Source organism: Vicugna pacos, chromosome 10 (genome assembly GCF_048564905.1).
Source record: "Vicugna pacos chromosome 10, VicPac4, whole genome shotgun sequence".
Lineage (NCBI taxonomy): Eukaryota > Metazoa > Chordata > Mammalia > Artiodactyla > Camelidae > Vicugna > Vicugna pacos.
In genome coordinates, this window is record NC_132996.1 from 63,513,902 (window position 1) to 63,538,174 (window position 24,273).

The 24,273-nt window shown below is 45.9% G+C and overlaps 1 protein-coding gene across 2 annotated transcripts; it reads left to right on the forward strand.

The window, feature by feature from the left end:
• Nucleotides 1-2,196: 2,196 nt before the first annotated feature.
• Nucleotides 2,197-23,624, forward strand: ZDHHC5 (zDHHC palmitoyltransferase 5). 2 transcript variants are annotated; one of them, XM_072969990.1, is made up of 12 exons: nucleotides 2,197-2,482; nucleotides 5,501-6,687; nucleotides 13,702-13,823; nucleotides 16,786-16,943; nucleotides 17,696-17,868; nucleotides 18,023-18,125; nucleotides 18,755-18,846; nucleotides 19,269-19,401; nucleotides 19,863-19,986; nucleotides 20,385-20,497; nucleotides 20,974-21,833; nucleotides 22,285-23,624. In XM_072969990.1, exons 2-12 carry the CDS (start codon nucleotides 6,584-6,586, stop codon nucleotides 22,448-22,450), a joined length of 2,148 nt encoding a protein of 715 aa, XP_072826091.1. In that variant the 5' UTR covers nucleotides 2,197-2,482; nucleotides 5,501-6,583; the 3' UTR covers nucleotides 22,451-23,624. The 2 variants fall into 2 exon arrangements, with proteins under 2 accessions (XP_072826091.1, XP_072826092.1); XM_072969991.1 differs by lacking the exon at nucleotides 2,197-2,482 and adding an exon at nucleotides 2,555-2,703.
• The last annotated feature ends 649 nt before the right edge of the window (nucleotides 23,625-24,273 follow it).

A 24,273-nucleotide genomic window follows, 5' to 3' on the forward strand; every position in this document is an offset into this window, starting at 1 on the left:
TAAAAATAGCCCTGTGTTCTGCCATCTATAAACATGGGGAAATGCAAGTGAAGATGATTTGAAAAAGTATAAACTACACTAGAAAAAAACTGTTAAGGTATTACTTGATACACATAGCAAAGTAATTTATTTGAAGTTTAGTGGTCTGGATATCCCATTGTTTTTGTCTAGATTTTACCTTATGTTTTAAATTTTATTTAATTATTTTTGGGGAGGTAATTAGGTATTTATCTATATGGTTTTACTGGGAATTGAACCCAGGACCTTGTGCATGCTAAACACACACTCTGCCACTGAGCTATACCCTCCCCACCAAACCTCATGTTTTATTAAACGTCCTTTCCAGGAAATATTTTGCCTGATCCCAAGGAAAACTGGACAAGAAAATGGAATCTCTCTCTAAACCTTGGGATAGTGATTATGCCACCGTTAGTGCTCATCCAGCTAAGAGCCTGGCTTCTAGTAATCCAGTGTCCCAGGGAAGTTTAGTATGTAGATGGTTGGTGGAAGGTTGAATCCTCATTCCCATTTAACACTGTCTAGCCAAGAGACAAAACAATTTATAGGTTCTTAAACTGTTGAAAATGGAAAAAGAAAGAAGCCTAATTTGTAAAGTTGGTGAAATGAAGTCTTAAAATCCAAGCAAAATATACAATAGAAAAATGAAATTTGATTTCTTCCTAAGGAAACAAATTAACCTGATACACGGATGAAAAGCCTCTACAAGTACAACAAATACTGTATCTCCAGTAATACCTTACTTTTTATAAGGTCTAAAGTTTTTAAATTTTTCATTTTTTTAATATACACTGTCATTAAAAGAGAATTCACCAGTGTGCTGCAATAAATGGTATACTGAAGCCCTTAGCAAGAATGAGCTAGAACCTTATATATGCCATGTCAGAGGAACTAGACTAGACCTCAGGAGACAGAAGGTAGACCTTCTCCTTTATTTTGGTGCCTAGTACTAATGTATCAGAACACTATTAGACCAGCAACATTTGACACTAAACCGGAGGACGGGCCACAGGATTTAGAAGCGCACTTTACAGGTGAGGAACCTTGGCTTCAGGCAAGTGTTTGGTGGAACAGTTTTCTTAAAGACTGTTACGTAATAGCCAGAGCTGCTTTCAAAAGAGAAATGGCCTTGAGCTAAATGAGAGAACACCGGGCCTTGCTCTTGGGTTCACAGCCATGTAGGGCTAATTAGGGCAAAATGTGGCGCTGTGATCTGCATAGAGTTGGCCAGCAGCTCACCATGAACAGGAGCTTCTAGACAACCTTTTCCTTCCTGCCTGTATTCCCGGATTGGGCGAGGTTAGGCATGTGAACGCCCAGCCCTGGTTGTTGCGCTGAAACACTAAGGGAACTAAGCGGGGCCAAGGGCCGGCTCCCACGCTGGGGGACTGCCACCACCTCAGCGCGCACTCCCTGCGCCTCCTTCCACGGTCGGCACTACGGCTCCAAGGCTCGCGCCCGCTCCGTTTCCTCTTCCTCCCCGGCCTTTGGCAGGAGCTTCGCCCCGCAAAGACTTCCAGTCCCGGCCGCCCCACAGTGCGCAAGCCGCGGCCTAGACCATCCCATTACCCTGGCATTCTGCTGGTCCTGGGGAACTTGTCAGACCGAGGACTGCTCCAACAAGATTGTTTTAAATAAAGTTTTCGCCACCAAAAAAAAAAAAAAAAGGAGGGGGGTGGGTAGGGGAGGACTATTTAGTGGCCAAACGGTTGGCCAATGCATGAAGCGGCTGAAGCAGGAAGACTGCGGGGCCTATGGGTGATTGGTTACACCAGAAGCCTGTCTGGACTGTACCATACTTACTTGGAGGGGGTTTGGCGGATTCGGGAGGGTAACTACTCGTTTCTGAGTACTTTAAGTCAACACACATAATTATTTTTTACTTCTGAGGATTTCTGCTTCGACACAATTGAGGTAGAAAGCAGGACGCAGGAACAGGGAAGACTCGCCCGGCCATTTCCCCATTTCCAACTCCTGCGCAGTACGCCTACCCTTCTCGCCCAGTCGTCAGCGGTGCCCGACGGCCCTGCGCGCGCGTTCTCGTCTTCTCGCGTGGTACGGCGCTGTGCTCCTGCGGCCAATCAGGCGGCGAGGTCGCCGCGGTCGCCGGGGTTCGCGCGCACGCCCTAGAGCGGAGTGGGGGTGGGGGCTACGGGTGAATGGGAGAGTGAGCGGGGGCGGGCGCGGCGACGCGAGCCGCATGAATGAGAGAAACGTGCCCCGCGCGAGACGTCGCGCGCGCTCGGGACAGGGAACCAATGGGAACGCTGGGAGGGCTCGAGACCCGGCTCTGAGGGCGACGGCCGCGCGCCGGCTCGAAGACGAGCGTCGCAGGGCGGGAGCGCGCAGAGCGGGGCGGGCGTGGAGCGTGCGGGGGCCGCGCGCTGCCTCTCAGAGGCCGGACGGCACTGCCGGGAGGCGGCGGCGACAACGACGGCGGCTGTGACGGGAGGCGCGCCGGGGGGTGAGTACCGGGGACACGGGCCCCTGCGGAACCGGAAGTGCTGGGCCAGGGAGGTGGGAGGGGAGAGTGACCTCTAGGGAAGGGGGACCCAGGAGGGGGAGGCGGTTTGAGGCCCCATTCCTCCTCCAGGCCGGGTCATCCATCTGCGGTGGGACCCGTGGGCCCTGGAAACGGACGACGGGTGGAGGCCGGGGATCCAGGGCTGCCGGGGCTCAGAACAGGTTAGTGCCGGGCCTCCGGGTCCTAGCTCGGGACCCCGGACCTTCCGCGCCAGGCGCTCAGCCGCCGCCCCTTCCGCCCCCGGCCCTGCGCCCGGGGGCTGTGCCACCTCCCGCATCCCGCTCCCGCAGCCCCAGTGGGCCCTGCCGCCGCGGAACCCGTCTTCTGTGTCTCGGCCAGCCCTCCCCATGCGGTGATTCTCAGTGCCCCAGCTCCCGGGTGGGTACTGGGTGCTGTTCTCTCCCTACGTTTCAGGTCCGTCGCCCCACTCTGCTGATACTTATTTTGGCTCAAGCCTCATCCTGTTACCTGTTCCCTTGCATCCGTCCGCTTCCTCCCCTACCCCCACCAGCCCGGTGCTCCAGGCTCTTAGTACTTTGTACTTTTTACAAGTGGAACTCGAATGTGTTTGCCTCTATTTTACCTATAGGAATGTCTGTTGGGACAGGGAGGTAGCAAATGTTTTACCCACTTGGCCGAATGAAAACACTGAAATGAGAAGTAAGAAAGTGACTTAGTTATTATGGAAGAAGCTGTAGGATTAGATATGTTATGCTCTGGACCATTTTTCTGCCTTGAATTTTTCACTTCCTGGTTAATTCCATCTTGTCTAGGTTAACCTTACATTCGCATCTCTATCCTTTTATCCCAGTATCCTTTTGTACTGTATTAAGTCTCTTCAGAATGTTCATTATCATCCGTACCTAATGCTTCCGAGATTTATATTGCCTTGTACTTTGCTGCCTTGGTATATAATCATAACATCCACATTAAATTTGTTTGACTCTTCAGCCAGTATCTTGAAATGTGGATTATTCCTTGATACCTTGACTTTATATTCAGGTTTTCTGTATTATACTATTTTACCGCTTGCTTCAACAGTTGTGCTATCAGCTGTGCTGCCACAATTATTCACCCCTGTAAGGAGGCACTTGTATTAAACCTTTATTAAAGCCTTCAAACCACATAGTCTTTAGTTTGTTTTATGTATACATTATTCCATTCCGTAAGTTACTCTGTGCCTGAATGTGTCATACACATTCTTGTACACCTCTCTCCTATACTGGTGTGGATCCAGACAGCTGGCTCTGATGAGCCCCACTTCCCCTCATCCCTACTACCCACAGTACAGCCTTCTGCTAAGACTTGATGCATCTTTACTATACCCAGTAAGTTCTTAGGTATTGTTTTGTCCCTTTTATTGTAGATCCCCTAAACATCTCAGATGTTGATCTCTTGTTCCCCAGTATGGTACTCCCCAAATTGCATGGTCTCTTATGACTCTGAATTACTCTGGCAGTATTAGCCAAAGTGACTTTTTTTCCTGTCATAAAATATAATCTGAAATAATATGTGGTGTCTGAATGATATATTACTCTAGATAAAATATAAGCAGTGCAGTTTTCCATCTTCTCTAATCTTGGGGGTTTTGAGGGGAAAGTTTACTTTAATAGTACTGTCTGCAAACCAGGAATTTACTTCTCATTGTTAACAAACTTACTTAGGCCTAAATTCAGTTGGGCTTTGATTCCTGTAGGAATCATTCTATTCTAATAATATTTTTTGGCCCTCTAAAACCCCATTTTTGAGAGAGAGAGAGAAAGATGATGCATCTTGAAGGAAGGCGCTTTTGCCTTCCATGCCACAAGAGAGAGGAGGTCATAAATTCCAGGGTACATTCATATTTCATTATTCAAATTTTCTGATGTTTTAATTTCTGCCTTTGGTAGTAAGGGAAATACTGTACCACTTGCACTTGGGCGGGAAAAAAAAACCTTAAGTAAAATTTTTGGTCTGCAGATTCAAGTTGTCATCCCTGGGCTGGTAATGTAGTGGATTAGAAAGAGCTAGAAAGGCTTTGTGTTGGCAAAGGGGACTGTGAACTCTTGGGTTCTGAATCTGACTGTTCAAGTTATTAAGTGGAGTGGCCTCAGGCATTCTGTAGCCTTCAATTTTACAGAGTGGGATAAGGAACTATGTCACCAGATAATATGAGTTAAGTGCTTTGAGATCACTGGATGAAAAGCATCCTGTAAAATCCCAAGTGCTAGTGTTATTTTGCCACTACCATCAACAGAAATAATTGTTATTCTTAATCATATTGGGGAAGGTGGGGCTCAGTCGACATCCTAATAGGCCAATGTAGGAGTTAAAAATTGTTGAATTGGGAAGAAAAGGACCAGTTGACTCAGTTTCTCATAGAGGGCATCTCGGCTTTCAGTGCAAGAACATTTCTCATCCAGATCCTTTCATGAGTTGTTCCAGAAGACCAAAAATTCAGCTTTTGCCTCTTTAAGGTTATAACTAAAAAGCGTAGAGAGATGAGAGAGACATACACAGAAAGGAAATGAGACTTACTGTCCTAATTTTGTCCTACTTTTTTCTTTCTTCTTTGTAGCAATAAATATTCTCTTCGTTCAGAGAGAAATCTCTTTTCTAGGACTGCCCTTCACTGCTGTGCCCTTGTTTGTTTTTAGATTTTGATATTCCTGATGTTTGTTACCGCCCATCTGTGTCAGGGGAGATGGGCCCCTTACAAGAGCTAGTTCTTTGATGACCTTAGCCAGGTGAAGCCATGTTTTTCTTTTTTCAGTATGAACATGCTTTAGAAGAGTGAAGAATTCTGAACCTATTGTCCTCCCAGTTCAGAGTCCTCTGCCACATACACAGAGTGAGGTGGAAAATCATCTTTCTTTCAAAAGGCACTTTTTTAACAGTAGCTTGCGGGGTTTTTGCCTTGATGTTCTTAAGAAATACTCCGAAAGAATTTCTCTGATGAGTATATTTGTTTTTCTCCAGGTGAGGCACTGTAACCCGGTTGAACGCTGCATCCGGAAAGCCCAAGATTGAAGATTAGAAACGTTGACTAACCTGGAAACAGGGACCTCTTTGGAACTTTGCTTCCATCTACAGTAACCTTTTAAAAGTATCATCGAGTGGAATTGACTTCATCTTATTCTGCTTGTTGGGAAGAACATGGCTTCAGGGATTTTATGTTTCCCTTTAGTTTTGTACAAACTATAGGAAACGGAGCTCGTAAACAGTTGGGGAATAACAAGAGATTGAAGACAGACAAGCTTGCGCTTTCTCTTTCTGTCTCTCTCTTCCCTCCCCCTTCGAAGAAAGGGATTTACAACTCAACCTTGTAACAGCTGCTGCCCAGCTTTAGCCATCAAGAGAAAGTAAATAAAATTAAACCACCATTGCCAGACTGCAAGCCCTGAAGTCAAGGTGCGGGAGTGGTGGCACTGAGAAAACTGCCTAAAAGGGACAAGCACTGCAGTAAAAACAGCTTCTCTTTAAAGCTGGAAGGGACCCCCGGTTCCTGCTGGACTGAAATAGAAGCACAGGGCACACGTCTTTGAGGTGCCACTCACATTCTGTGGACGTGTGGTAGTCGTGGGGGTACTACAGTATCTCCTCCGAAGAATTTTTCCTTGCTCGAACTGTTCTGTCCTAGCCTGATATCCCCCCTTTTCCTTTTGAAGACTCGCCTCTGTCCATGAGCTGTTCCTTGATCTGTCTGACTGCCCGTGTTCTCTACCTGCAGCCATTTGCATGTGTGCAGCCTACAGCACGTCTCCAGTTTTTAAGCTGTACAAGTTGTGTTTCTTAATCTCTCCTTCTGCCTTGCTCTGGGGAGGTGGTTATTCATCGTTTGGAATCACCTTTCCCCCTCCCATATGCTTTCCTGCATTTGAGATCTTTTGACCTTTGGTTTTCTTTGGGAGGGGGAAGGGTGATAATTCTGAATTTTCTGTTTCCCTGGTTTCCTTCTGGACTCTTCTCTCTGTTGTCTCCCTCATCCCATTTTCTTGTCTGTTCTGCCGCTGTGTGGGCCTGGGCTATGCGGCAGGGCAGATCTCCCATCAGAGCTCCAACATGCCCTCAGAGTCTGGAAAGAGATTCAAACCCAGCAAGTATGTTCCGGTCTCAGCAGCCGCCATCTTCTTAGTGGGAGCTACGACCCTCTTCTTTGCCTTTACGTGAGTCTTTCCCCAGCTGTGGTGTGTGTCGGGGGAGGGTGGGCTCCATGGGAGGTGAGGGGGAATTTTTCTCCTGAGGTTGGCTACCTATTTGCCAAGCCAAGTGACTGGGAGAGTTTGAGGTCTGATACAGGTTAATCCAGATCCCAGAGACACGGTAGGAAAAACAAGAACAGGCCTACCCTTTGGCCTTGTTTTGAATTTTGCTCTGCTGAATCCTCTACCTTCGCCTGCTTCTCTTCCTTTGGAGTCACAGATGTCTTCATATTTTCCTACCCAGCTTCATTATTAGATGGTTCTGAACTAGGAAGGAAGTGGGAGGGAATCACCAGAGAGGTTTGAAGCAGCTTAAGCATTCAGTTCTGTGAGAGAACTAGACTAGACGGAAGGTTTTTTAAATAGTAGTGGATTTTCCCCCAGGATATCTGAAGCTCAGGTTTGAGATTGTGGAAACTGAGAGGAAACTGGAGAATTTCAGAATTAATTTAGAAGGTACACCAAGGAGACAGTTTTGGCTTTTAGTTACTTGGATGATTTTCTCTGTACTCTAAGAGCCAAAGCCCAGAGATGTGAAGGCCACTGAGAAAGGGCAAGTTTTATTTAGGAAGAGAGTCCTAGAAACCTTCCTTTATGTTAGTTCCTGCTGAAGGGAGTGGCAGTAATTTCTCCCATTCCTTGGTCCTATTAGGAAAAGCAGTTGGTGTTGAAAGATTTCCTGCTTAGGATATTCAGCCTCTGTTCATCTGCTTGTTGCTGGAGGAGCCCTGAGTGATTTATCCTCCTTTCCCCCAGTGTTTTAGCTGCCGACTACCTGGCAAGCGTCTTTGCTGTTACCTGTTAATAAATTAACACGTGCTAGGCTTCTGAGCCTTAAACTGTTGAGTCACTGAGTCAGTGTTCTAGTTGTAGCTCCTGGGACAATCAGAGCATGCTAGGTTTTCTGGGGAGTTTACTTTGCTGTCATTCAGGCTCAAACCTAATTGTGAGGTGCTGTTTCAAGAGATGTAAGGTTGCTGGCAAGAGGAAGAAAATGAACTGAAGTGCCAGGGAATAAAAGCAACTCGAATTCATTGAAGGATGAATGAAGCAGGAATTGCTGGAGTAGGGCCAATAACTATTATGGGGAGAAGATAGGACAGAAATTAAATCTGAGATAGAAAGGAAGGAAGGACCACCCCCCAATTTGAGTTTCTGATGCCAAAAGGAATTCTAAAAAGAACGTGGGGCGTTTGGCCCAAAGAGTTAGCAAAGTTATGATATTTTTCTAGTTAGTTTTTAAACAAGGGAAGAATGAATCTGCTGAATAAGATACGAGCAGATCCTCCTTGTCACCTCTTCCTCTGAAGAGCAGAAGGCATAGATTATCTGGCCCCCCGCCCTGCAGCCTGAGCGCACCTGCTGAATCCTTCAGGGATCAGAAGCGGCCCTACTCTTCTCTGACTTCTCTTTTCTTCACAGGCTTTTTCTCTTGCTTATGCTCAGCATGTTCAGTGTTCTGTCCTTAACACACTGACTACCAGTAAGGAGTGAGTCTTCAGTGTCAGTCTTGTTTTGGTTTCTGCTATTATGACCACTAAATAGAATCAACATTTCAACCAAGGGACATTTATGTGGGATCTCAGCATCTTTGTAGCAGTCGTGGTGCTGTCAGGAGGGACATGTACAAGACCAGTTTGACACCCTTAGCCCTGCTTAACTGGGGAGAGTCTCTTTTCCTTTTAGAGGCAAAGCTTTTGGGAAGTTAGGAGATTTAAGGGACTGGCTAAGAGGTCTCTTTCAACCCATCTAATCTTGAGTCTGGGCAAGCAGAGTCCTTGTTCTTACTTTGCTAATCTGGAACCACTGGAGTGCTTGGCTGGTTACACCAGTTTTGCCACAAAGAGTTGTCCTGACGTAGGCATTTTCTCAACTGATAGTTGAAGCTATTTAACCTACTTTCCCGTTGCCTGGTGCCAGTAAAGTAGGGGGCCCTCCTTATTCTGTGGTGTCTCAGCCCCAGGAAAAAGAATGTTGGAGGGCAGTACTGACCCTGGAGTTACTGCCTCTAATCCAGAGGGAGACGAGCCCTAAGTCTTAGCTTGAGTGCCCCCAGCAGTTTCCTCAGGACAGGTTTTTGGGCTGTCCTGCCCGCCTCGTGGAGACATAAACACCCCGTTTATCGCACTCACTTAGCTCTTGGTCCCTTGGAAATTCTCACCTCTTCGTCTACACATGACCTTAGTGGTTCCTCTGCCAGCGTATACCTGGGCTGAGGTACACTGTTCTCCATAGCTGTTCCCCTGTGGATTCTAGCCCTTTTGAGGTTCAGTTCTTTGAAGAACCCCCTGTTTAGAACCATAGACAACCTACAAAAGAATGCTTGGTTTTTGAATAGAGACAAGAGGAAAGCTCTTTTGGAACCAGGACCTTTTTGGGGCCTTAAATCTGTAGCTACTGCGTCATCCTCCTGTTCTAGGCTACAGCTGTCTGTTCTTAAATCAGTATGAGCCCCAGGTGAGAATTACTTTGGGCCCTAGAGGACTGGGAGTAGGAGGAAGAGCCCTTTCAATTGGCGGACATAGTTAGTGGAGGCACGTAGGCTTCAGCTAGTTAGGAACAATTTACCCTCCATGTTTCTTTGTCAGGTAGGGAGAGATATGAGCAGAAATTATCAGTTGGGTTTGGTCATCAAAATAAGGTGATCTTCTGCCGCAGAGAAGTTGAGGTCTCCCCCTCAGTCCCTCTCATTCACAGAATTTGTCCAGTACTAAAACTGAGCAGGAGAGTTATTGGGGAGCCTGTTTTAAGTCTTCTCCCTTTTCACCATTTGGGAAGGAGAGCTAAAGTAACCCTTGCTGTCCCAGTTAGGTGCTGGACACTGCATTTAAGATAACAAGCCTGGATCCTCATCTGGTTTAGTTTAGTGTCCTTTTGTGATTGGCAAGGAGGCAGTGCCCTGTGAGAGCAATAAGCACTGTTTGGAGGCCAGGAGACATTGTGGTGCAGTCTCTTGACCTTTGTGGACCCCTTTCTTCTCTGTATAATGAGGAAGTTAACCTAGAGCAGTTTATTTAAGCAATATGACCATTTTTTTCAAGTGAGATCATACGTGAGACCCCAGTATTTAAATAATAAGAGTAGGGCTGCTCTGGTTCAAGTGAGGCTGGCGCAAGGAGGCCCAGCCACTCACTGGGTGTCTCCTTTTTTGCCTTCCTGGGGACCCTTGAGACCTTCTTAGGGCTGCTGGCAGTACCATTAGAAATAAATCACTGAATTGTACCCACTAAAGTCTCCTAGAGCAGTGAGTTAAGTCAGCTAGTGTCTTATGTTGTCTGTTTCTACAGTTGGTGGGGAGGGCGTGGGGGTAAAGTCCTCTGCGGGAAGAATCAAAGTCAGGGTTGTCCAGAAAATCTGTGACGGTCTTTCCAGTGTCCCATCCATGAGAGAGCTTTCTCCTTTTCAGTTTCTGCCTCTAGCCCCTCCCAACCCTTGTATCCACAGAGTTGGGCAACCTCAGTGACTCTCCCTTGGGTCCTTTTTTTTTTTTCGTGACTGCAGAGGTGCTAGCACCTGATTTGAGTGGGAGCAGCCTCGTGATTTGAGGCACTAATTGAGCAGTGGTTGTTCCTTCCCTTCCCACGTTGTTTTCTCATCCAGAAATAAGTGCCCAAGTCCTACATCTTGCACTCAGCTGCTTGAAAGTCTAGGTAAGACACGACAAATCAAGTGTTTTACGAGAAACTTACCCACCAGGAAGGGGAGAGATTGTTTTCCCGTGGAATCTTGAGGCTCCCCAGGGGCACGAAGTGGGATATTCATTGCAGCCTTACCTCATCAACAAGGAACACTAGTCGTACACTCAGAGTACGTGCTCGGCCTGGGAGGAATGCATAGACCTATTCTTTAAGAGCGCCTCTGTTTTAAATGTTCTTGAATCTAGTACTTGAGATAGAGGAAGTAGAGTTGGGGATGAAGGTGGAGCTGGAATGATAATTGATGATAATGAAGACAGTTAATAATGGTTTTGTTGTGTATCCCTCGAATGCTCAGTATTAAGCCAGCTGGTTTAAAAAGAATTCCAGGCTCTTTTCAAACATCGTCTCCTTCATTCTCATACCTTCATTCTCATGTAGCTGAAGTAACAAGCTTGGAGCTTTTCCTGTGGATTACCTAAGGCTACATAGCAAAGTGCTGATCAAGACAGGATTAAAATCCAGAGGTTCTTGACTCCTACTTTGTTTTTCTGACCGGGAACTCAACCATTTTTTAATCACAGAGGTAGGATTAGGAAACAAGATTTTCAGGAGTGTGGGTATTGAAACCCACTCTCCCAATTTTATTTGGCCTTGAAAACAGGAGTGCTAAATGGGTGGGCAGAAGAACCTGTTCTCCCGGGATGGTGCAGGGCTGGGAGTCTCATCAGTGAGTCAGCCAGCCTTCTGGGCTGCGGCCACTCCCTGTGCTTTGGAGCGCTGTCATTACTGCCATAGGCTGAGGACGAGCCCCAACAACTCCTCCTCAGCTCAGGCCTCATCTCCTAACATCAAAGGCAACAGATTCAGACAGGCCACTTGGGGTGGTCATCTAGAAATCTGGCAAAGTGCTGTAGCATCAGCAAGCCTCTCCCGGAGCGCGTGGAATGGGGGATATGGCAGAAGCAGGCTCTGCTCACACGGGCCTCTCCTTGGTGGGGCGTTCCCTCCGCTAGAGTGCTAAGGTTGGAAGCCGTGGTCTTCAGTTTGAATCTAGGAGCAGCTGCCGCCTGTGAACTTGAGTTATTTGCATCATTTCTTGATACTGCCACTGTGGGGGTAGGCTTTATTTTGGCAACAGATATTGGAACTTGATTCTGGAGTTACACACTTCAGCTGGGATAGGTTGATACCGAGAAGGCTGTAGAGGTAAAGTTGGTTATCCAGGGACAGGTGGTTGGCAGGATATCCAAGAAATGGAGTGACTTGCTTTGTTTGGAAACGCAGAGACTGAAGGAAGAATGGGGTCAGAAAGATTGACATCCGGGCCTGCGAGGGGGCTGATGTGTCATTCTCATTCACCTTAGTTTCCCTCGGAGATGGACGTACCCTTAGTTTTCAGAAGCTCAAGAGGCCACAGTAGCCAGTTCTAGGAGTGAGATTTCTAAATCATGGACACCTCAGTGTTCTAAGGATTTAATTTCTTTTTCCCTTCTAATTATCTTCCCAGGCCGTAGGAGTCAAGTGAGTGACTCACCCTTTCTCCTCTTCCCTGGGCGGAAATTGAAGTGACAGCTAAGTACTAGGGAGGGGCTCTGACCTGGATGACTGGTTTTCAGTTTCTCTCCCTCCCTCCCTCCTAAGGAGCCTAGGAGGTCAGGCTTTAGGTGGGGCTGTGTAAAGACTACCTTCTTGCTGTATTCCACCCCAAACCCTGCTGAAGTATGGGGACAGCTTTTCTGAATCAAAGAACCCCCCCAGAGGCAGCAGCTTCCGTAGGAGACTTTAATAGAATAAAACTGGAGCCGTGACTGAAGGTCTGTTTTCTCCTTGAAATCATTGCCTTCATTTTAGCTTCATTATTTTGTCCCTCAATTATGTACTGACCCATCAAGAGAAGCAAAGAGTTAATTGATATTTACTATCTAAAAAGCCTGGTGCATTATAAATATTTACTTAAGTTTTTTTTTTCCTTAATGAATGGCTAAATGGAATTTGAAATAAATGTTGGTGGTAAAGATTTGTGAGATGCTTTGTGACAGTCAGTTTTGCCTCTTACCATTTGTTTACTTATTTCTCATTAAGGAGCTCAGTTCTTTCGAAATGTCCTGAATCACTGTACAGGGCTGTGCTTTTTATCTTGATGGAGGCATATCACGTCTCAGCAGAATCCAGGATTGCTGTGGATGAATTCTCCAGACTCATTGGCTGTCTTGTTCTCCTGGCCCCTCTTCTTTTCTTTCACTGAACTCTTCCTTTCCTTCCAGTTGGTCTAGATAAAGGGGACAAGGATAGATGCTGGCCTAATTCTGGAGATTAAGTTCTCAGCCACAAAGCAGATTAGGATATTTAGCCACTGTCTTGTAATGGGAAGTTCTTCCTGAGTGAGACAGGAGAGAGGGGTTTGAGACTACTGACCAAGCAAAGCAGCATATCAGATGCTCTTCTGAAACTTCCAGCTCCCAGGAAATCATCAGAGAAAGGATTCTCTGCATTCCTATTTAGACTCACATCCTGAGAGCAACTGAGCTTAATTGTGGGCTAGGTCACTCTTTTTGCCAAAGAAAAGTTACCTAAAGTATATCTGTTGATTTGGGCCCTGTGGAATATTGGGTATGTTTGGCTGGTTTCTTTTTCCTACAGAATTTAGGGCTGCTCTGGTCTAATATCTTCTCCTTTCTTCTCCTCCACTCTCCTGCTTCATTTACTGACCTCAAGGGGTCTGGTCCTGTGTCTTGGTGTCCTTCCTTAACTGTGTGTAGTTTCCTTTTCATTACCTTGAGAACTAGCCTCTAGTTGAATAAAAAATGTCAGGAATATTTGATGCAGAGAAGAAACTGTAGGCAGTTGAGAGTGGTTCAGAGCCAGCTGGGAAGAGGGAAGAGGAGCCAGAGAGGCAGGTGGTGTCCCATGCTTTGGGCCAGTGTGCAGGTCAGTGGGGCATGGCTGGGATCCAGTAGCCTCAGGCTGTTCCAGAGAAGGGAATGTAGCTGGTGTCAGTTACATGCTTCATTCCTAGCTCCTGTGCCTGGTTAAAAAGGGGGTAAAGACAGAGTCCAAAACATGTGGAAAGACCCACAGGGTAAAAGTGTGTCTGAAGAACATAGACTTTAGTGCAAGCGGTTATGGTAGGAGAGACGCTGAGTCTTGTACCTTGATCTAAAATGAACGTTTCTTTGGGAAACTAGACCCACTTACTGGGAAGGAGGAAGATAATTTGAGACAGTGAAGGTGAACCCCACAAGATTTATATATAGATATGGAGACTGCATCTTCATGGGTGTTTATCTGGCTGATGTCCAGAGTTAGAGGCAGCCCCTCATTTTCTTTGTTGTCTGTGCAGCTGTCCAGGACTAAGCCTCTATGTGTCACCTGCAGTGCCCATCTACAATGCGGTTGTTTTTCTCTTTGTGCTGGCCAACTTCAGCATGGCCACCTTCATGGACCCGGGGATTTTCCCTCGAGGTAAGACTCCCTCTTCTCTCTTGGAAATTCCTTACTGCTTTTGAAAAATAATGATTTTTGGACAAACACATTTGGTCTTTTATAGTCTAACGATGAAAAGCAGGTCACGGCCCTAGGAATATATGTCATACTTCTAGCCATATGATCCACTTTGGTTACTTATTCAGTAGAAATTTATTTCGAGCATGTGAGTTGGGCATTATTGCTAGCTTTGATAATAATCTAAGATGCATTAGAGAGTTAACAGGGTGATACAAACTATAATGGAAGCATGAACAAGGTTCTGTGAGACCTTATATCTGCATGGATAAATTGGGGAAATGCTGTTGAAGGTGGGTAGGAAAGACTTCACCAAGTAGAGCATGGAGGGGAAGGGCATTCTAGGCAGAGGGAGCAGCAGGTACAGAAGCTTGTAGCCATGAAATGCTGAACTCAGTGAGGTGGAAGATAGAACACGTGGTGGGACCAGAAGGGGCAAGAGATAAACCCAGAGCCAAGTGTGAGAAGACTTTATATGCTAAATTAAATAGATGATAGTTCTTCCTTTGGACAGCAAGACCTCTTTCATTGGAGGAATCACAGCATCAGATATCCCTTTACAAAAATAAGTTTTGTTAGAATGTACAGATACCTTTTGGGAGACTATTGCAATAATGCAAACCAGATGAAGGCTTGTATTCAAGGCTGGATTTACAGATTTTCAGAAGTAGACTCAGCAGAATTTTTCATGACTAATTGCTTTTATTGGGTTAGGGTGAGACGGCGAAGAAATTGTCTAGGGTAGTCCAGGTTTCCTAACTTGGGAGATAGGTTGGATGCTGATTTTTATTAACCAAGACTCAGGTTATAGGAACGTTGAGCAGGTTTGGAGGGGAGACGGAATATCTTAGAAATGTTGAATTTGAGACAGTTAATGGATCATTCAAATAGAGTTACCCAGTGGGCAGTTGAGTAGTCAAACTGGAAGACTTTAGTCTCAAAATCTTTAGCCATATGGTATTTGAAGCAACAGGAGTAAAATTACCTAGAGAAAGTAGAATGAGATTAGGAAAGAACCAAGGTCAGACCTGACCAGCATTGACATTTTAATAATGAGCGGAGGAGAAGGAGGAGCTATTGAAGAGGGACAGAGCAAAAAAAGTTAGTACTTGGAGAAACTGGACAGTGTGGGAACTAAGGAAAGTTCATGAAGTAGCTGATGGTTGGCAGTATCAGAAAGTAGACCCAACAGTATGGAAACTCAAAATGGCCCATTGTTTTAGTAACTAAGAAATTAGTGATCTTAACAAGAATAATTTTAATAGTGTGTTTATGTGTGTATGTGGGAGGGGTACTGGTAAATTAACAAAATTGTAATGGTTTGGAAGGCAGTGAATGGGAAATGAGATAATGAGTGTTAAGATTATTCTTTCAAGAAGTTAAGCAAAGAGGCAGAAGGTGGACTGTGTTAGGGGAGAGGAAGGGGTTTGTTTGTTTGTTTTTTTAACGATACAGAATACTTTAGCATGTTGGTAGCATGAGGAGATGGGATCAGAGAAGAGAAAAGTTGAAATTGAAGAAAGAGGATAATTGAAGAGTGACCTCCTGGAGGAAGGAGATGCTTTTCTGTGCATGTTGGAAGGGTTGTGCTTACAGAAGTAGGCTGTTTCTGGACTAGGAGGTGAGAGTGAGGACCCTCATTAGTGGGATAAGAGGTAAAATGAGAGAAATTGATGATACCTAATTCTCTCAAGTGTGAAGTTACCTTGTAAGAGTGAGGCAGGTGGAATTGAGATAGCAACTTTGCTGAGATGAGGTTTTTCTGAAATTCACTGCTTACAAAGCCTGTGTCACTGCTTCGTGACTTTGGTTTCAAAGATTGGTTAATTGAAGGAACTTGAAGGCCCTAAAGCCAAGGAAGGCTATTTTAATGAGCATTTAATGTTCACGCTCAAGTATTTACTATGATGATGGTCATTTGGGATTTTTTTTTTTTAAAAAAAGTCCGCATTGCTTTCAAATAGCTCAGTCTAGGAGGAAAGATAGGGAAGGCATTTACATAAATTAATATACTGTGGTAAGTTGTAAGAGTAATCAAAGAACTGCAGTACTTTAAAAAGAGAAAGGGCTCACTTCTGGTAGATGATAATGCGGAAGAATCAGATATTTCAAAATAAGTAGCATTTAAATTTCTTTCCTTTAAAAAAAACCTTTTTAGAAAAAAAGATTTTAATAAGTAGTAGATGTTCATTATGTAGAAAGTATAAAAAAGGTAAATATCACTTATAATTTTACAGCCCAGAGACAACTCCTGTTACATTGTGGTGTATTGTCTTCCAATCAATATTTTGAAGACTTGTACATATAATGCTTATTTATATATACCGTGTATCTGTAGCATATATGTTTGTGTGTATTTTTATTTCTGTCTTGAAAATGGGATCTTTTTGTTTGTACGGTTCTTTACCTTGTACTGTTCTCACTTATTTACAGTGTAAGCATTTCTCTAAGTCAGTGAATTTGAAAATCTAGTTTTTACTAATTACTACACCATTGCTTATTTAATTTTTCCTTCCCACGGATATCTTATTTTAGGTTAATAATAAAAAATAAAAAATGCACACTATAGATGAGAAGGCCCATAATGTCCCTTAAATTTTGAAGTGGGGTGGATTATCTGTTTCTTTTGAAATATATTCATAATGTGTAAACCACGAATATCAGCATATCCATAGCAGAGCCACCTCTGAGTCATGTTCTTGAACGTCATTTTCAGTGTAGAATAAATTGCTTCCTCATCTGCGTTTCCATAGTGTTGTAAATAGAGCGGATCTCACAGTATTAGAATTACTAGTTCCTAGTCTCTCTCCATTAGACTGTGAACTCCTCGAAGACAGAGGCCATACTTTAAATACCATTGCATCCCTAGTGCCTAGTACAGTTCTGGTGTAGTTATTTTTTAATTAACTTTTCCTCTCTCCAGCTGAAGAGGATGAAGACAAGGAAGATGACTTCCGAGCTCCCCTTTACAAAACAGTGGAGATCAAGGGCATCCAGGTGCGCATGAAGTGGTGTGCCACCTGCCGCTTCTACCGTCCTCCTCGGTGTTCCCACTGCAGTGTCTGTGACAATTGTGTGGAGGTAAGGCCCCTGAGTGGGGTGAATGAGAGTTGAATCCTGTGGATTCTTGGCTTGGATGAAATCTCCTCCCAGCTAACTACCTGGGCTGTGTTCTAGCTCTGTCAGAAAGTGTTAGCAACGATACACACATGAGAGGTAGAGCATAAATGTCCTTCTGTTACAGGAGGGACCCGAGGTGGGTGGGCATGGGCTTTCCCAAGACCAGGAGTCACAGCTCTAGCCTTCCATCCCTTGACTCATCTTCTTGGTCATTTGTCTTGACTTTGTGTTCTCTCTGCTTCCACTACATCATGCTGCTGCATCCAGGTGTCACAGTTATACTTCTCTTCCTGCCTGTCCTTCTGCATTCTGTGTCTTTGATTTTTAACTCTTTTTTCCAATCCATTTTTACTTAGCTGTAAGCAGTTGCCTGCCAGATTTTTCTTCCAAACCTCTTTTCTCCTGAATCTTAAGTGTTTTTGCAAAGCCGCTGACTCTTGTATGTCTCAGAGTTCCTTGATCACATAGGATAAGCTTTGAGAGGCGGCCTTGGCTTTTGAATTACCTCTGGAGAAGTTCTTCTTTACAGATTGAGCAAGATAAACTGCATGAGCTATTTTTGTAACTAAACAAAATTTAATTTTGTAACTACATAGTGAACATGATCACAAATTATTAAAGGCAATACTTAAGTTCTGCTGTTTGTTCTTGACAGAAATGATCTAGTGCTGTGGTTCAAGGATGCCTCTCAGTCTGTCTCTTTTTGCTCCTAGGAATTTGATCATCACTGCCCCTGGGTGAACAACTGTATTGGTCGCCGGAACTACCGTTACTTCTTCCTCTTCCTCCTTTCCCTGACTGCCCACATTATGGGTGTTTTTGGCTTCGGCCTCCTTTATGTCCTCTACCACATGGAGGAACTCTCAGGGGTCCGCACGGCTGTCACGTATCCTTCAAGGCCTGTGGGTTGCAGGACTGGGAGGGGGAAGAGTGAGGAACGTTGAGTCATGTGGCAGTGAGGGTCAAAGGGAAGACGCTACAGCACGGGTTGGGGAAGGTGAGATCACACTGCTCTGCTCTCCTTGACTGTTTGGCTTCAGAATGGCAGTGATGTGTGTGGCTGGCTTATTCTTCATCCCGGTAGCTGGCCTCACGGGATTTCACGTGGTGCTGGTGGCTAGGGGACGCACAACCAATGAACAGGTATGAGAGGTGATGGGGGAGGTCCCTGAAGAGCAGGGCATGTGTCTCAGCCTCTGGTTAGTGTAGAGCTCGCACTTACACATGATGATGCTTAGTGAGTGCTTTGTGTAATGAGGTGTCCAAGTTCTTCATGTAAGCAGGAGAATGGGCCATTTCTTAGTTAACATTTATAGAATGTCTGCTGTATACTGGACAGTTTAGGCTCTGAGCTTATAGAAATAATAAAAGACCTGGGCCAGCCTGCAAGAAGCTTATAGTGCTGCTTCAAGAAAAACAACGAATTCTGTGCACACAGTGATAGCTAACCTTACTTGCTTACTCTTATGTATGTTATCTTAGTTTTCAGTATTCAGAGAGCTATTTATCCCCATTTTACGTCAGGAGACTGGTGTTTAGGGTCAGATGGCTACTATGAAGTAGACCTAGAATTTGAACTAAGGACCCTGACTCTAGGGTTCCCAGTCTTAACCATCTCAAGCAGAAACTTCTTTATGGTAGGATTGTCTTTTACTGACTTTTGTACCTCCCAAATAGTAGGTGCACAATAATTTGTCATTAACTAATGTTTTGGCTTTTGGTGGTCATGGTCCTGTTGTCTGACTGACCTGGTCCTTTCTCCCTCCCTCTAGGTTACGGGTAAATTCCGGGGAGGTGTGAACCCCTTCACCAATGGCTGCTGTAACAATGTCAGCCGTGTACTCTGCAGTTCCCCGGCACCCAGGTACACCTACCACTTTGGTCTAGTGTTCACCCTTGGTCAAAACGTTTGTCTTCTCGGGTTTGTTCTGGTATGGGGAGGGTCTGCTGGGAGACTGCCTCTTAGGAACGGTTCTCTTAGAATGGGAGGTGCCTGCGCGGGAGGGTCATTCCATCCTTTAACGGACCCGGTGAGTTTACTTGCATTCTTTAGATAGTACGTTACTCTCTGGAGTGGTGAGGACTCTGGAGTGCTTGAGCTAGGTGTATCCGCCCCTAGACCTGGTCTTGCTGTTTTTGCTCTTCATGAAATCAGAGAAATCAGTTCACTGCTGATCTTGTCACTGGCCTGGTAGGACTGTTTCCTGTATTTGCTTTATACAAGGTAGGCAACCAATAGGTATTTTTGAGTGAATGAATAAAAGCCCTCTCACTCTTGACACTCAGGTATTTGGGGAGACCAAAGAAAGAGAAGACAATTGTAATCAGACCGCCCTTCCTTCGGCCAGAAGTGTCAGATGGGCAGATAACTGTGAAGATCATGGACAACGGTATCCAGGGAGAGCTGAGGAGAACTAAGGTGAGGAACTTCGGGAAGTAAAACTAGGTAACTTGGGGAACCTCCCCCGTGGCAGAGAGATGGAAGCTTGATTTGTTAACATCTCTTGTGGAGCATTTATCACTTTCTGATTTGTGTTAAAGTTACTTAAATACGTATTTTTTTTCCATTAGATTGTAAGGTCATTGACAGAAGACATTGAGTCCATTCATTTGCATGTCTTTATAGGACTTAACATAGCAGCTTCCAGATGGTAGGAGTTCAACAAGTAGTTGTTGGTGGAAAGAAACAAGTGACAGAATGAAATCTATGTTGAAAACTTTTCTTTATCCAGTACCATCCCCAAAGTGACTCTCATTTCTTGTCTTCCAGTTCCAGTGTAGAAGTAGGTGATGACTCTGCAATACCTGTTACCCTAGTTTAATACTCTGAGTCGCCCTAATGCTCAGCTCTCCAAATCTGATTTTCCCTCATGTACCCAGTCTAAGGGAAGCTTGGAGATAACAGAAAGCCAGTCTGCAGATGCTGAACCTCCACCTCCTCCCAAGCCGGACCTGAGCCGTTACACGGGGCTACGAACACACCTCAGCCTGGCTCCTAATGAGGGTAAGGGCTGCAGCAGGTGGGAGAACGTTACTTGTAAGCTGTAGAGAAGACACAGGCAAGGGCTGGGAGATAATACTTATGACCGAGAACACCAAGTGGTACTTGAACCACTTCTTTGGACATCTGGGAGAAAGGGGATGCCATTTGGCTACTGGCAGTGAATTGGACTCAGCATCTGGATAGAAAACATCCTGGGACCTTTTTGTATGTTCACTCACTCTGAGTTCTGGGCCAGTATGAGTCTATAGTTTTGATTTCAGCAAAATCATGTTCCTGGGACTTTGCTTCCACTGGGTGTATCTGTTCCTACCTTGTTCTCTCCCTGTACTTGAAGGAACTCTAGCCAGGGTAAGAGAACAGCTTGTAAAGTGGTGCCCCCTGGGCCTTTCTTCCTGCAGATAGCAGCCTCCTGGGCAAAGAGAGCCCCCCCACACCGACCATGTACAAGTATCGGCCGGGCTACAGCAGCAGCAGCACCTCAGCTGCCATGCCTCATTCGTCCAGCGCCAAGGTACTGAGTACTCGAACAAGCAGGGTCGTAATGCATGCCAGCGTTCTGGGGAAAAGAAGATTGGGAGAATGGAAGGAAGGAGCAGAGGGAAGAGAAGAAAACCAAAGGCACTTTACTAATTGTTGGCATTAGAGGGATTGAAACTCCTTGATAGTGTGTCCTTCATCCAAGAGGGGGTCACTGTAGCACATTAGATAGAAGCACTGATTACAGCGTCAGATCTGAGTTCAAAACCCAGTTCTGCCATCACAGGGAAGTTCTTTCACCTAAGCCTCACTTCCTGCATCTCAAAATGAGATACAGTTTGTTCCCACTCATAGATGTGCTTTAGGGGTTGAACAAGATAATGTGCCTCAAAGTTCTAAGCACATTGCTGGTACATAATAGATACCGCTTTGACTGCCTCCTTGGGCTCAGGCCTGGAAGCCGTCTCAGGACGGGGAGCACTGAGAATCTGCTTTACTTTCCTCCCTCAGCTGAGTCGTGGGGACAGCTTGAAGGAGCCAACCTCAATTGCAGAGAGCAGCCGCCATCCCAGCTACCGCTCAGAGCCCAGCTTGGAGCCAGAGAGCTTCCGTTCTCCCACCTTTGGCAAAAGTTTTCACTTCGATCCACTGTCCAGTGGCTCCCGCTCCTCCAGCCTCAAGTCGGCCCAGGGCACGGGCTTTGAGCTGGGCCAGCTGCAGTCCATTCGTTCAGAGGGCACAACCTCCACCTCCTATAAGAGCTTGGCCAACCAGACACGCAACGGAAGCCTGTCTTATGACAGCCTGCTCACGCCTTCAGACAGCCCTGATTTTGAGTCCGTGCAGGCAGGGCCTGAGCCAGACCCGCCTTTAGGCTACACCTCTCCCTTCCTGTCAGCCCGGCTGGCCCAGCAACGGGAAGCCGAGAGGCACCCACGATTGGCGCCAACCGGCCCAACGCACCGAGAGCCCTCACCAGTCCGGTACGACAATCTGTCGCGCCATATTGTGGCCTCCCTCCAGGAACGAGAGAAGCTGCTACGCCAGTCACCCCCACTCTCAGGCCGTGAGGAAGAACCAGGCCTGGGGGACTCAGGCATTCAGTCAACACCGGGCTCAGGCCATGCCCCTCGTACTAGTTCCTCCTCAGATGATTCGAAGAGATCGCCCTTGGGCAAGACTCCACTGGGACGCCCTGCTGCCCCCCGTTTTGGCAAGCCAGATGGGCTGAGAGGCCGGGGACTAGGGTCCCCTGAACCAGGCCCAACTGCCCCCTACCTGGGCCGGTCCGTGTCTTACAGCAGCCAAAAAGCCCCACCTGGTGTCCCTGAAACGGAGGAAGTGGCCTTGCAGCCATTACTGACACCCAGGTAAGTATTAGTCCATCCTCCCCCGTGTTGGACTTAAAAGTAGCAGAGTGCTCTGTAGAAAGTGTCAGGGCTTCCCCTGTGCACTCTAGTGTGTGTGGACCCAGGGTTATCCTGCGTGTAGACAGCCCCTCATTTTCACTCTTACTCCAGCTGCCTTCCTGGGCCATTGCTGTTAAAGACACTGAAGATTAATACTTTTTCTTAGTCCTGTCTTCCTAAAAAGTAATGTATTTGCCTGAGGATAAGTATGATAAGACAGCTGCTTTTAGAGAAAAGGGATAAATAGTGGAGAGAGGGAGTCAGGCTTATTTTAAGCAGGGTAATGAAATAAGAGGGAATGTCTGCATAAGAAAGTATATATGTAGAGGGTACATTTTCTCAACTTTTTAAACTGCCTCACTTTTCTGTGTTGTGTGCACCACTTCTGACACCTCTCTTCTTTCCTTCCCAGAGATGAAGTACAGCTCAAGACGGCCTACAGCAAATCCAACGGGCAGCCCAAGAGCATAGGCTCAGCCTCCCCTGGCCCAGGCCAGCCACCTCTCAGTAGCCCCACAAGGGGGGGAGTCAAGAAGGTGTCAGGGGTTGGTGGCACCACCTATGAGATTTCGGTGTGAGCCTTTGGCACCTCCCCTCCCCCATGCCTCTGCACCTACACCAAAGGGCCCCAGGTGGCCACCTTTCCTTTCCTCAAGGGGCTCCCCTCCCCTGCATGGACATTTTTTAAACCACCGATTCCAAGAGGATGAGGAGCGTTTTATAAAATGCAATGGGGTTGGGGAGTCGGAGAGTTGGGGCCCTGAGACTGGGGTAGCAAACCCCTTCACCTTTAAGACCTTCCCTTCCTTAACCCCTGGACCAGACTCAGTGGACATTTGTGCAATTGCTCGCCCTGGAGGGAACCAGATCATTTTTAAACCAGAAATAATTTTTTTTATTATTGTTACGGATTCTATTTTTTTCCTCTTCTGCGTTACCAGGTGTGTGTGTACATATATATATATATATATATATATATTATAAATATCAAAGAAATTATATATCTATCCTGGGATGGGAAAATGAGGGAGGGATATGTCTAAGGAGGATGATCTTACTCTTCTCGTTCCTCAGACCAGCAGGAAAAGAGGGGAGACATCCATCAAAGTCTTCCTTTTCCCCATGGTTCCCTCTCTTCTGTCCCAGTTACCATCTAAGGAATAGCACCCCCTGTCGTTGGTGCTAAGTGATCAGGAAAGAAAGCCAGGGAGGGGAGTCTGGGTGGGGTCTTGGTCAGAGGAGGGAACGACTTGGAGAGGAGAGTTAGTTTTTTAGGCTCACTGGCACTTAGTTTCCCCAGGAAAGGGGTCACAGCCCCATGACTTTGGTGGTGGTGGTGGGGAGATCAGGAAAAGAGCTTGGCTGAGCTCCAGAAACAATACTGGATAATTTGCCCTTCTTAGGGGTGAGGGATTAGGGTGGGCTGCTTCAACTAGCCCCTCAAAGCCTTCCCCCAGCTCACATGGTTGACATTTTAAAATCCAAGGCCGGGAGATAAGAATCCAAAAAGCAATATTTCTCATTACATGCCAAAAACTGAGGATAGAGAGAAGGAGTGGCAGGCCTAGGCCCCTCCGATTGTCCCTTGGGGGTTACCCCTCGGCCCACCTCAGTATGGTGCTGGGTAGAGGGCGTACCTGGGTTCTATCCTCTAAGTAGGGGAGACCCCAGCCTCTAGACAGAGGCCCTTTTATTTTTTATTCTGATTAGCCATTTTAAACCAACAAGGAATAAAAAGAAATCCTGATCTAACCAGCTCCCCCTGACTTGTGTTATTTTGTATGGTCAAGGCAGGGCGAATCATCTCTGGTGGGAAGTTACAAAGAAAACCTTGTAAGATTCTCTGATCTTGGCCCATCTTTAGGCAGGACTGTAGTGAAAATAACCACTTAAAACAAGAGGCCCTGTTTTTATTTTGGTGATTTAATTAAAAAATTCTGAAAAAAAGTCTTTTGTAACCACCAAAACTTGTCATTTCAAAGCTTAAAGAGCTCCTGACTTTTGACACAATTGTTCCTTAATACGGAATTTTGTCTCTGGAAAATGAAGCTCATTTTGGATGTAGCCAAAGGGGAGCCGGTGGCTGGTCACAGTATGAAAGCCTGTTAAAGCAGACAGACTGGAGGGATATATGGGCAGCAGTTAATTTGACATCTCACAATGTCTCTCCCATCTGTTGAAAGCAAAAGTCTGTGCCCTAATTTTAAACAGGCATCTTCAGACACCAAATCTCACAAAACTGGACAAAATCTTCTACTTTCACTGTCTACAACTTAAGTATATAAGCCCTTGCTCTGAGGTCCTAGGTTAAAACGAGCTGAATGTATGGTTTTCCACTGCTGATCTAGGAATAACCTTGGCTCATTGCAACAGATTTTAACTGTTCTCTGTCAAACTGAGC

Bases quoted from the DNA above. Each gene is read 5' to 3' on its own strand.
- ZDHHC5 (XM_072969990.1), top strand. From the start codon at position 6,584: ATGCCCTCAGAGTCTGGAAAGAGATTCAAACCCAGCAAGTATGTTCCG. The intron at 18,126-18,754 runs GTATGAGAGGTG...CCCTCCCTCTAG, and splicing joins GACGCACAACCAATGAACAG to GTTACGGGTAAATTCCGGGG. The intron at 20,498-20,973 runs GTACTGAGTACT...TTCCTCCCTCAG, and splicing joins CTCATTCGTCCAGCGCCAAG to CTGAGTCGTGGGGACAGCTT.